Below are 13561 nucleotides of genomic sequence, written 5' to 3'. Positions count from 1 at the left end.
GTCGATATTAAGAGGCAGGAGTTGACACTTCAGTGAATAAATATTAGACTTGATGCAGCACAGTAACACACCCGACTCCAGCTCCACCAACTAAAAAATAGCCTTTGGTACTGTTGACAACCTTCATCCATTTCTAACTTCTTAGGCAATCTTTTCTGCGCTGTACATATCAAGATGAAGGCTTACATTAATCAGTGAACCCAACACTGGGACAATCTTTTGTTTACTAAAGGATTATTTTATTAATATGAGCTGTTTCACTGAATGTTAAACACACTTGTTAATTCCTTCATCAATTGCAATGTTTAAGCCTAGTTTTATTGATGACTTTCAGTCTCATTTGAAGGAAGTCAAATTAAATTAAATTTTCATTCTTGAAATGGATATAGGTCCCAAAAGGCACTTATAAGACAGATGATTTTTCTCAAGTATGGGAAAGAGAATATTTGGAATTAAACAGGTTGTGTTTACACGGGAAAAATAAAACACACATATGAGCTTTGCACATGCTGAGATTGAATTGAAATATGGGAACAAAAAGAAGGAGACCAAGGTTACAAGTTTCAATTCATAAAAAGATTCTACGCAAAAACAAAAAATCCACCACACCAACCAGAGATATAATAAAAAGAACAGGCTGCATTTTCTACACTGTATTCAAAATCAAAAAATCAGATATCTGAAATAGTATGAGATTAACTGCAAAACCAGGAGCATGATGATATTAATAATAGAAACCAGGGGCTATTCTCATTTATCTTGTAGATTATGAACCCTTCAGGTGCATTTGGATTGCTTTTGCCTGCTATTTCATCCAACCTGAGAATTGACTGCTGTGTGATACAAATCACAAGAAATTGCATATTAGGGGAAATGCCAGTACACCAATATTAGCAATGAACTCATGAATTTATATCATCTCACACACTGAACAAGTAACCCAGAGGAACACCTATCTGTTCCTGAGTGCTAAGTGTGCTAGTGAGGAAAAAGACCACTGGCTGATTCTTCAAAGGGCATAAGAGAAAGAGGACATCTTGAAACATGACCAGATAAGATGTCTGAGGAAACTCCTCCCACCTTTGGATTCTTGCAAAGAGCTGACCACTCACAGCAGCATATTTTTCTGTGACCTTTCCACTTCTCAAGAGCTTTCTTGAAAAGAAAGAGTGGAGACCTTCTGTGTAACTCATCACCTTTGCAGATTTTAGCCTAAATCAAAGTCATCCTTGATTTAGGGTTTTCTGGCCAGACCTTGATGTCAAGTACTTTTTATAGGTGGCAACCTCTGCAGATCTTGGGCTTAAACTGATAAATCCTCTGAATCACTAGTAAACTTAGAAAATTTTGACCTAAGGGTATAACTGAATTTCAGCAACATAACCCTGAGCTGCTTGCAAGCTAGCTATCCTCAGCTCTAGAGGAGCACCACCACACAAATTGCCCTGGTTATCTACATGCTGAAGGAGGAGGAGAGCTAGTTCAAAGCATCACTATAAGCTGAGAACACAGTTCTAAAAAGCAGCACAGATACACCCTATTTTGTACAGATTTCTAGCTCCATTCACACCCAGCAGAGTGGCACGTGTTACATGTGTAAATCACCATGCTTTGAGTTTCCCAGATAATTACTGAAAAGTCATGGTAGGTGCATTGGGAGATGGAAATGAAAAGCAATGCAAGGCAAAAGTCAGGCACAAGATCTATGCAGAGAGCCTTTACCTTTGCAGAGCCAAGCATCTGACCATTTATATACGCTGACACAATGCAGCTCTTCTTTGCTTCCTTAGCAACTGTCACTGTGAGATGATGCCACTGGCCAGTGACCAGAAGTTTACCACAGCCAAACTTGACTTGCCCTGGAAATGGGGAGGGATTTAGGACCTCACCCTCAGGTTCCATAATATCTGTAACAGCAAAAAAAGGGATAAGTGAACAGAAAGTTTCCCATCTTCACCTGCCTCTGGAACACAATTTTCAAATGTGACAGAAAGAGCATGACAGTCTGGGAGTAGAGTGTGATTTGATGCTATTATTTCTAATGTTTTTAAAACACTGCCCAAGGTCTGTTTCAGGACCTACAACTTGCACAGCTCTCAAAATGCCTCCAGCATACAACATGTCACTCCCCCAGATAACACCTGCTATCTGCCTTGGTGCTGCACACCTACCCTGAACTAGGACAAACCCAAGATATTCACTAAGAGGAGAACCTCTCTGAGTATTTACAGAGAAAATACTCAGAGAAAAAATACGCAGAGAAAAAATTCCTAGCAGGTCCATGAGTGATAAAAGTCTCCATATTAATTTGTAGCTTTTATGAAAAAAGGCAAGCTGGAATTTTTATCATTATCTAAGGCAATCAGAGCACTCATACAATGTCACCTGTGCATGAAAGTCCCAGATACTATTCCCACTTAATTTCCAACCTCCTTTGGAATATTCAGTCACATTTCATTTGAAGTACCTACTCTACTCAGTAAGGAAAAGGGGAAAAATATCAACAGGGAACAATATTAACAGACTGGCATAATAGAAAACATTCTGAAAGCAAGGAGAGGAAATTAATTGTTTCATTAGGAAGCTAGATCACTCCCCAAATCCTCAGTCCTATTCTCCAAACCTGTTTAGTGTCACACAGAACTGACTGGTTCAAGTCCAGTCTCCACAACTGCATTCCACAATATAAGTGACACAAAAATTTTCCATTGAATATTGCAGTAATTCACAATGCCTACAGCAAACTTAAAAACTAAACAAGGGCAACAATTACAATCATGACTGGATTCAAGAAGAAAACTGAAGAGAAATCTCATTAATATCCTGAGTACTTCAAAGAGGAAATTTATTAATGAAAAATTCCAGATGACAAGAGGACTGCACTTGACTGAAAAGAACCTTACCAAGTGGCTGGAATTCCACTTCTTCTGTTGAAATGACCAAAGAAAGATCCTGTGGGAAGAAGCTTACAGAAAAGCATACAAATTCTTGCTCTGTTCTTGACATGTGCCTCACAACAGTAAGGAAGCGGAGTGGGTGGCTGCTGGGCATCAAACCAAACTTGCTAACCAGGAACCAGCAGGAGAGTGTCAGGCCACTTGAGGGAGGGAAAGTTCTGCTGCCTGTAGAGAGGAATGAAAAAGCATTAAGGAAGTTGCCTTCCTTGTGCAGCCATTAGCAAACTGCTTTCTGTTTCATTCTTCCATACCATGGAAGAACCAACATTAGATTTCGGGGTTTAATTTCTATTCTGTTGGACTTCATTGCCTGTATTCAATATCACAGAGATTGCACATGTGACTCTGTGCACATGTATAAATGACCTAAAGCTGACTGATGAGAAATGAGCACTAGATCTCCATGCTGTGGAGCAGATGAAATACTAGATACAAGTTCTCAAATTTCACAAAATCTCAGGAAGCAAAAGGTTCAGCCATTTCCCAATCCACCCAATAGTGGATTTTGTTGTATAGGTGAATCCCATTAAGTGACAGTTCCTATTTCTTACATAGGAGATTACCCTAAAATCTGGTGGCTCTTACTTGTTAAGACTGTTTACTTAGAAGCTTGCTTTAAGTTTGTGTTGCTAATATTCGTTCATCACACTACAAAGCTGCACCCAGTTCCCCATTTTACTGAGCAGTACAAGTTTTACAGTTCAGAGCTGGTCTGGGTCACAGAAATAGAAGTGTTTTGGAATGCACAGCTTACGTGCTGCCCTTTGTTACAGCTGCTGAATGTTTTCACTGGGGCTAAGTCAATGCTCCCAGCAAGCTGTAGGTGAGTCACAGTTCTTACCCATGCCAGTCCCTCCCGAGACAGACTGGTCTGCACTGGATCCCATGACAGTGGCCAAGGTAGGGAGGTATAAACACCTATGAAAAAGCAAGCAAGAACCAGTCATCAGAAACAAAATCATCCCTGAGGGTCACCAGTGACTTCTGGTATTGCAGAATCATGGTAGCAAGGCAGAGAGTAGGCTCTCAGCAATAAGACAGTAACAAAATATGTTGGCAATATTACTGCATGGAAGGCAGCCATAGGATACATAGATTAAGATGAAGAGAGAAGTGAATAGTTACTGTGTTCAGACTAAGGGTTTGGAGACCCCAGAGCAGCTAAAATAAAAGCAACAGCAGCAATACCCATAGCCTTCCATGGACATGTCAAACTCCACAAACGATGGAGCTAAAGCAGTGCTGTGCAGCTGGAAGTTCCGAGGTGATGTCATGGAGATGAGACTCATGGCAGTCTGGAGCGCCAGTGCAGATCCCTTAGACAGCCAAGGAGAGGTCCTGACAGGCACAACCATCTGAGGATCAGATTTACTGTCCACCACACTCTCTTCTGAACCTGAAAGATGAACACAGTGCCTAACCAGATCAATGTCTGCAAGTCATTTTCCAGCCACAGGTATGCCCGTATTCTAGGCATCCCTGCTCAGAGCAGCACCTCATGCTCTTGAGATAACACATCCTCAGCAGCCCAAAGAAATACTACAGTAATAAAAAACGATATTGCACTGAAGACATGTCAAAATGGGAGGCTGTCAGGACAGCCATAGCCATATTTTAGCCATATTTTCTTCCCACACATCTTCAGGCAGCTCCAGAGCTCACCTTACAAAAAATGTCCCAAACCCATTGCTTTCCTTTTTCTTATGCAAAGACGATTCTTTCAACTGTGCTGTAACAGAATGGTCACAAGCAACATGTGGTAGAGGATTTGAAAAACGACTGCAAAGAACATAAGACCCAAATACAGACCATGCTGTATCAGGTGTCTCCAGCACCAAATACTACTGTACTGTAGCTTCTCATCTATAAAATACATTAGAGCAGAGAAACTACTCAGATGGAAAACAGCCTGCATAAACAAGGTAGATTACCAGGATATCCTAGGGACTACAAAAAACAGTGCTCTTTATTCCCATCCTTATTCTATTTCTGTCTATAAATCATGGGAAAAATATGCTGCAAAACAAAGGATACACTCCCCTTGGTTTGTAGAATTTTAGTATTTTTATAAACCATGTCCATGTCTGATCCAGCAAAATCTGAGTCTATACTCAGCATCTAACTTGAGCAAAGATTTAATTTTGTCTCTGCTAGCCATCAAATCAGCTCTCAGTGTTGGTCAAGTATCACCCAATCTGGAGAATATCCGGTGAAAATCTTCTGGGCATATTCCACCTTCACAGTGACTGCCTTGGAACAACCTACTCAACAGCAGCTTCCTGTCATTTCAGACACATCTCTAACTCAGCCCCTGTTCACTGTGTGCTTACCTGCATTAGCTGAATCACTCCCCTGACAGGAAAGGACCTTGGTCTTGTTTGTGCTGGACTGAGAAGGTGGAGAACCTCCCAACCACAAAAATTGCCTAACATAAAAAAAAAAAAAAAAAATAAAAAAAGAAGCCATTATAAAAAAGTAAAACAAGCCAGACACTTGGAGTCACAGCAACCATGCAAATAGAACTGAGACTTCTGGAGAACAATTTTTTTTATTGAATGCCAAATTTTAAAGACATCCCAAATAGAACAGAAGAAATGTTTTCCATTGTAGCAACGCAAATATTTTGCTTGTTTTACATTTCCTTTCAAGATTTTCCTGTTGAAAAAAAATATCAAGGATTGCTTTTCTTAATCAATATTTTTGTATAGCCCTAATTTTTCAGGGAAAAAAAAAAATCTATGGGTTGGGGTTTTTTATTGAGTTCTTTTTTATAAATCCCATTCCCTATTTCAGTGAAAGAAATACAGTCTTCCACTGAATATTTAAATTCATCTGCACTCTGGTAGCTGTTAGGTACTATAATGTCTACCACTTGTTAGCATTAATGAAGAAAGTGCAACCTCAAACTGGAAACAGCGACTGAGGAAGAAGACTGCACTTTTTATTTTTGCATCTGTCATTGACATGGATCTTAGACATGAGAAAGTAATTTTTACTCTGCAGAAAACAACTTCTCCATATAAATACCAGGAGAGAATAACCTTGTTTGTTTTGCAATGACTTAATTAGTTCATTCAGAAATGGCTTTATAACCCTTGCAGAGATGATGCAGAACACTACAGACTCATACCATCTTCAGGAGTGATTTAAGCATATATCCTGTAATCAGTGAGAAAGGATGATTAACTGGGACTTGAAAGAAAAGGCTGAGTCTTGCTGAATTAGAGCACTATGTGAAGCATCTAATTACTCTCTAAACTTTGCAAAAAAATGACGCAGCTAAAGCAAATTGCTTCCAATAGATACAATCTTATACCTTAACACATGTGGCTCAACAGCCTGTGATGCAAGCTTCTCAAACACCCGAGTGAGGGGCAGGTGCAGGGGGTGACTGTCACTGCAGAAAGCATCTTGGCAGGAGGTTATGACTGTGCTCAGCAGGCCAGATTCACACATCACCTGACGACTCTTCTCTGACTTCACCAAGGACTGGATATGGTCAACCAGAGCACATTGGATTTCCTGGGAAAGCTGAAATGGACACAAAAGTAAAGTCAGAGAGCTGGAACTAAACTGTATAGGACAACTGATTTATTCTGTTTTAATTTGTTTTTCAATTGTCAAATCCTTGAGTGTAAACATCTGGTTCAGAAAAGAAGCCCCTAAGGCAAGAGGCTCAAGCAGAACTGCATGGCTGTTCTGTCAAGCTCTGCACTAAAACAGTGTGCATATATTCATCTGAGCAGCTGCCTGCCATCCACAGCTCAGCTTTCCTGCCTCGTCTCTATGGCAGTGAAGGAAGAAAACAATCAGCTGGCATTCAAAAACAAGGTGCCACCACCAAGGGCAGGTTATTAGGCATAAACTCCAAAACAGGAGCTCAGAGCATATTTAACATTAAGCCTGTGGAGATCCATATTGGCATGACCTACTCTTCATGCTAAAAGCACTGTTCTTAAAGAAAACTGTATCAAGTGATGTCATGAAACAATTTTAAACATTTCTCTATATGTTTTGCTGAATTGAAGCTTTGCTTCATTATTGCTTCTTAGTGTTCTTCAAGTCCCTCAATTCTCCTAAATTATCTTTAGAGCAATTTGTTCCAAGTTAGGAATGCATTGTACCCCATTGACCTAACTAGATTTCATGTAAAAGTAACTTGATCATACATTTAAATACAAATCTTGTAAAGATGAATTATTCCCTATTTCAAAGAGCTTTCAAGCTTTCTCACATGATCTTCTAGGAAATAGATATGCAAACTTTTAAAGAAAAGGACAACAATGGTGACAGGCACACAAACAAAGGCAAGGGGATTTGAGGGATTTGATTTTATAACATGAATGAGAAGCAACTGGATTCAGAATAAGCTTATTAAGTGTAAAGAGGAATTGAGTTCTTTTGCATTCAACCAGAGAAAGCCAATACAGGACAATTTCAACGCCAACAAGCAATTTGTTTTCAAAGTGTCCCCAACTGCAACACTTAGAAAACAATACATCCATTGCAACATACCTACTGTTTTTGCAAACTCAGCTACCATTTGTCAGATCTGAAGGGTGTGTTCTTTGTATAACATTCTCTAAGGGTGAGTTCTTTGGGTAACATTTTCTTCTCTCTGAAGAACTATTCATTTCCAGGGACATAAGTTTCACTGTGCATTGCATTACATACAAAGTGTCCACCACGCTGAACTACATCATTACAGAGTGTTTCAAAGTCTCTCAGCTTTTAAAATATTTTAATTAACATTTTACTCAATTTCTGACTATATGCAGGAAAGTATGTGTAAGTAACACTAAACAGAGAATGACACAGGTCTTGACTAAGTGAAGCAACTGGTTTATTCCAAAATAAATCCAATAAAAGCATAATGGTGTACAAAAAGATTGATTGTTTTCATTAGGCTAGCAGCTCTGTCAATACCAATATTGCTTTGTTTTGAATAAAATGAGCTGTTTTCATGGATCTTTGTTCCAGTAAAATGAGATTTTAGTGGAAATATTAAAGGTGGCCAAGAAACCATGCTGTGTATTTCTGTATGCATGGATTGATTTTCTTAACACTTATTACTTGCACCGTGAATCAGGATATTGAAGGTGCAGTTAGAATGCAGCAGAGCTCTGCCTCAGACTGGAGTTTTGAGGGCAAATGTCACCTAGCAATTTGCCCAATCTGCTTAAGTAGTTCCCAGATTCTTTTTCCTAAGAGCCCATAGTTTCAAAACTTGGTGGGTGAATTTAATTGACTGTTATTCATCTTCAAGGTTATTATGCAATATTCAAGATAAGCAAAAATGATGAACTTTTGTCACCATGCATTCACTTCAAAAGCATGCAATTTCCTTAGATTAAAGAACAAAATAGCAATAATTATGTGTGCAGAAATACATGAAAAATTTTACTTTTTAACATCTAAAGGGAGAACAAGTAATTTAGCCTAAATGTAAAACAAGGATGAGTGTCTTTTTAAGAGGTGCAAAATCCTCATTGATGGACAGTGCTTTACTTTCACAACAGTGACTATGACAGCAGCTCGTCATACAAGAGACATGGATGAAAACAAAAAGGAAAAATCCAGCTGTGGAAGTAATAGAATTACTTAGTAAGAGTATAAATAATTTACATGATTAATTGTGTGAGGATTATTTTTTGTCTGCATTCAGAAGAAACATGCCAGGATGATGAGACAGAAATGAAACAAGCTTTTATTCTCTTCTCAAAAATTCTTTCCTTTCCTTCACCCACCCTTGTCAGATCTAGACTATCTTGACATTACAAATGGGAAAGATTTGTCATGACACTTTGGAATCTTAAAATTTCAGTAGAGGATGACGTGTCTGAGAGGAAACTTCTTTCTTTTCAAGGTAGAAAATACACTGTGAATATCCTGGGGCACATATCTCAAGGGAACCTGTCTCAATTTACTGAGTGTTTAAAATGTGCAATGCTATCTTTCATCACCAAACAGACAACATATTAATAAAAGGAAAATCTGTCTTGTATGTGGTCAAACAACACGGAGTCTGATGGCAACTGGCTCAGTTCCAGTCATAGGCAGGAACAGGAGCAATGTCCTCTAAATACGGTTTACTGACTAAGACTGCTTACTGACTCAAAACTCTTGGTCAGTTTAAAAGTTTTAAGCAAGTTTCTGTACCCATGACACTCAAATTATTTTTTTCTCATGCCTAGCAATGGCAGGAATATACATCCACAAATCTATTCTCCTTAGCTCTTAACTGTCATTACAGAAAGTATAAGAAATGGCTGAAGGGCAAGATCACCTGTTTTACTGTCTGCTGCTGGGTTTTCTACAATGGCAGGCTCAGCATTGCTTCAGCCCATCATTTCTTGGGTCTGACAAAGGTCACTGAGAAGTTGCAAAATTGGCAGGAAACTGATATTTTTTCTGAGGGTCAGAATTGCAAGTACATTAATTTTATTGAATTCCATTAATGTTTCTGTAAAAGCAGTGCTTTCTTGTTGCCAATTCTGTGAAAGCAAAGGAATCACACATGACCTGAACTGATTCTAAGATTTTTTCCAGATTACTCTCGTTCACTTGGACCTAAAATATCTATCATGGTACTAAAGCAGAAAGAGATGAGTTATTGTCTCTTTCTTCCCCACATTTGCTCCTAAAAAAGGTACTTTTTGATTCAGTCTTAAATTCAGAGCAAGAAGCCCCTTAAGACATTTTTATGAAAGTCTGCAGTACATCCACAAAGCCATTATTTCATCTCATCTAGCTGTTAAATACTGTAGCACTAGAAAAAGAAATAGTAACCTGTTTGGGATGGACAGAATGCATCTACCCAAAGAGTAATTCCTTCAGTTATTTTCCTTCTAGCACACAGCTTCCCTTCTCCAGCCACTGAGGTTAAACCTGTTGCATCAGATCTTACCTGACTCCTCTGTTCCAAGCAGAATCTCCTGGCACAAGGATTCATGCAGTGGTATATGTTATGATTAAAGCTAATAAAGTCCAGCCTTTTGTGGCTCTACCTGGCAGCATCAGTGAGCTTCCCAAGCTCTGAAATATTCTATTCATTCTCTCTCTCATTCAATGATTTTTCAATAGAAATAGCCAGGAAAATTCTATTTTTCCTTTAACTTTTTTATGGGTTATTTTATGAGAACTCCTCAAGACATTTGTTAACTCCTATCTAGGGTTTGACTCAGGACCTTGCATAATAGTGGTCCAATTTTACCTGAGGCAATCATATTCACAACTGAAATACTAAAACACTACCAGTAATAATTTCTTATTGACAAAGAAAAAATGAGGGAGAGAAAAAAATAAAACATGAGCGTACTTAAATATATAACTGGAATTTGTGACCTAGACCTTCATACTTTTAAGAACACTGCCATCTACTGAGGATCTGAGAGGCTCTCCTCCTTACAGAGCTCAGGTCCTGGAGCCAATTCCAATTTCTTGATGACATTCTCATCCAATTAACCCTTCTACTTGTTTTTCAGAAATTAATTACTGTAATTAACAAAATTTCACTAGCTGGTGGCTTGATTCCAATAAACAGAGTTGGCATGTGCCAGCAGTTATTTGTTCCTTTCAGAGCTCTGGATGAAAAACCTGTTTTTATTTCAGTCCCTTCATGTGTACTTTGACTGCATTCAAGTATTTTAGACCAAACAGCCAATACAATATAGGCAGCATCTTTATTCAGAGTGGGTGTGTATATATATGGAATGTTTGACAAACACATTCTAAGCTGCATTAAAAGTTTATGGACCATTAGGTTTGAAGAGTCAGGCTGTTCTCGTTGCTGGGCCTGTTTGCTATACTTAAAACAGTTTTCAAGGCACTTGTACATTATGCCTTTGCAATAAGTGTTCTGGGACCAAAATCCATATACTGCATCAGGCAGGTACAGAAATGCTTTGGCAAACTGACAGCCAAAAGTCTTTGTTGTTCCTGCATCTATTGATGATCAGTGAAATTTGTGCTGTTCCTCCTGACAGTGTTTTAGGTAAATTTTAGTACTGCCACATTTGCAAAGACTAAGCAATTCCTGGAAATGAAGCTACAGAGAAATAGAAGACACTGTTTAGATGGCATTTTGATATGTTCAGACTCACCTGAGCATATCCTTCTTTGTACAGCTTTGGCAACAACCTCACCATGACACAGACAGCACCTGGGTGTACAATGGTGCAGTCTCTCATTTCCAACCTGTAGAGAAAAGACACATAATAATTATCATTAGAACAGCAAAGAGGTTCTAACAATGTTCCTGCAGAACACAGCATTAAATTCTCCTAATAGCAACCAGGATCAGCATTGGAAACTAAGCAAACACAAATTACCCAGAACAGCTGGATGCCTCCTGAGAGTAACAAAGACAAGATATCACCTGCTCATGAGCTGAAATTTCAAGAACCTGCACATTCAAAGATGTGAGGCAGCCTCTTTAAGCAAATTTTGCCTTTGAAGGTATTTGCAGAACAGAAAACAGACAACCAGAGGAATCGCTGATGCATCAGTCCACAACCAGTGTTATCCTTTAGAAGTTTATAACTTGGGTTATACAGTAACCTTAGTATTTTAAAAGAAAAGGGAAATAAGCAAAGGTGAGACAGTATGTCTTGATGAAATCAGTATGCCACCCTCCCCTTACAACACTAGAATTTGCTTAAAGTATTAAAGTAAAATTGAATATCTGCTTTCCCACCAGTTTTGATTTTTGCACTTAGGACCTTTATATGTTCAGGCACAGGAAGGAACTGAGGAATCAGAGACATCACAGAGAAGATCTGTTAATGCCATGATGCAGGCTAGAGGTCAGATACATCTCAAAGATGAATTCACAGCACAGTAAAAATCTCTAGTTTAGGCACTACAGGCTAGTACTGTTTAGAGTATCATTAGCATTTCTGGGTGCACCTCTGAACTGGAGTTGTGTGTGATGTGCACTGTCAGAAACACCTGTCCCAAGCAGATCTCTCAAGAAAAGCAAAGGCAACATCTAATGGCTGTAATTATACTGACAAAATAAAGCACAATATGCTTTATGAACTGTATAAAACACAAGGTAAAAGGATAAGAGTAAGTATTAAAAAAAAAAAGTTTTATAAGGGATGTAAAGGAGGGTAAAAAGACTGCAATTATACATTTTTGTTAGCCACTCCCAAAAAGGCTCATCTGATACAGCAGAACAGGGAGTAATGCGTATCACACTGCCACACAGTGACAAATAATTTTTACTGCACCCTCAAGAAGGATAATTTCAAATTAATTGCTCATTTGCAATATTTTCTGTGCAACAAATCAAAATCAGGTCTGGTATAAAGAGTTGCTGCAGCAGTGGTTTCAGTGTGGACACATACGTATGTACTTGACATGAATGTGGGCAAGTTTTTAAATGTCACAGGAAAAGGTACACTGAAAATACACTCTCCTGCCATCTCCCTGAGAAAACCCACACCATTTTAAAAGAGAAAAATCCTGGCTCACTAAAATCAGTGGGGATGAACTCATGATTGGAAAGCTGCCTGGCTAGAAAAAAAACTGGCATGCTGGCCCATGCCCAGGTGAGCCAGAGTGTGCCCAAGTGGCCAGCGAGGCCAATGGCATCCTGGCCTGCATCAGCAATAGTGTGGCAGCAGGAGAGGGGAGTGATTCTTCCCCTGTACCTGGCTCTGGTGAGGCTACACCTCGAGTGCTGTGTCCAGTTCTGGGCCTCTCACTACAAGGACATCGGGGTGCTGGAGTCAGTGCAGAGATGAGCAACAAGGCTCAAGAAGGGTTTTTAAAAATATTAGGTAAGCCTTATCTCCAGGCTTCTCTGTGGCCCTTATTTTATGGGCTGTCTTAGTACAAAAGCTGTGTTCCTGTTCCAACTCCTCACCTCTGCAAATACCCCATCTCTCACACTCCTGCCCCAGGGCTATCCCATCAGCCCCGTGATTCCACTCCATCTATCTCACCAGTTCCATGATGTAAATTGCAAATCTGCTCTTCACTTGTGTCAGTTAAATAAGACAAATAGGAGGTTTTGGGGACAAAAATGAGATGTCACAAAGAACCCGAAGAGCCATTAGCACAGTGAGCTGTCTGTGCTAACAGCAGCTGCAGCAGCCATGCTGCTTGGGTGGGCACAAAGAAGGGCTTCCCTCCCAAAGAGATCAGCCTCAGTTAACACAGCTTGCAGCAGGCTATGTCTAATCACCAGGAACAAAAGGAAAACCAGAGATCCCATCTGCCACAAGAGGTGTTTCAAACATGACTGCAGGAACACAGAGAGCTGGTTTTGAGATGGGAAGGACAGTCAATTCCCCTGTGTCCCAGAAGCTTGCAGCATCATTGACCACAGGACAGTGGAAGAGGCTAGGACATTATCCAATATCATAATGGTAACTTTCCTATGTATTAGTCACAGGCTCCTGCAGAATCACCTCCTTTCCCTGCTTCCTGGGGAATATTAAATATGTGTTGCAAGATGGGGCATCTCAGGCCACCTACGCTGACTGCATTCCAGTTCCTCCTTTCAAGCTGCTGCCTGAAACCTTTCAGGGGGAAGTGTGAGTGTGGAGTACAGCTAAAAGGAAGCTGCACTAGGGGAACAACAGGCTGGCAGAAAC

The 13561-nt window shown here is 39.6% G+C and overlaps 1 protein-coding gene across 2 annotated transcripts in view; it reads right to left on the bottom strand.

Annotated features, from left to right (window-relative positions):
- The window catches only part of WDFY4 (WDFY family member 4), a 111042-nt gene that overhangs the window by 80725 nt on the left and 16756 nt on the right, over window positions 1–13561 (bottom strand). Inside the window, exons 12-18 of one of the 2 annotated variants that reach the window (XM_041415488.1) lie at window positions 11060–11153; window positions 6274–6488; window positions 5267–5382; window positions 4146–4347; window positions 3799–3875; window positions 2904–3122; window positions 1723–1907 (exon numbers count right to left, since the gene is read on the bottom strand). In XM_041415488.1, coding sequence (XP_041271422.1) covers window positions 1723–1907; window positions 2904–3122; window positions 3799–3875; window positions 4146–4347; window positions 5267–5382; window positions 6274–6488; window positions 11060–11153 — 1108 coding nt within the window. Of the gene's footprint in view, window positions 1–1722; window positions 1908–2903; window positions 3123–3798; window positions 3876–4145; window positions 4354–5266; window positions 5383–6273; window positions 6489–11059; window positions 11154–13561 lie in introns of both variants that reach the window. The other variant, XM_041415487.1, reaches the window with a different exon arrangement.

This window comes from Onychostruthus taczanowskii, unplaced genomic scaffold (genome assembly GCF_017590055.1).
Source record: "Onychostruthus taczanowskii isolate IOZ18803 unplaced genomic scaffold, ASM1759005v1 scaffold5, whole genome shotgun sequence".
In the NCBI taxonomy this organism is placed as follows: Eukaryota; Metazoa; Chordata; class Aves; order Passeriformes; family Passeridae; genus Onychostruthus; species Onychostruthus taczanowskii.
This window is presented reverse-complemented; position numbering and strand designations above follow the sequence as displayed.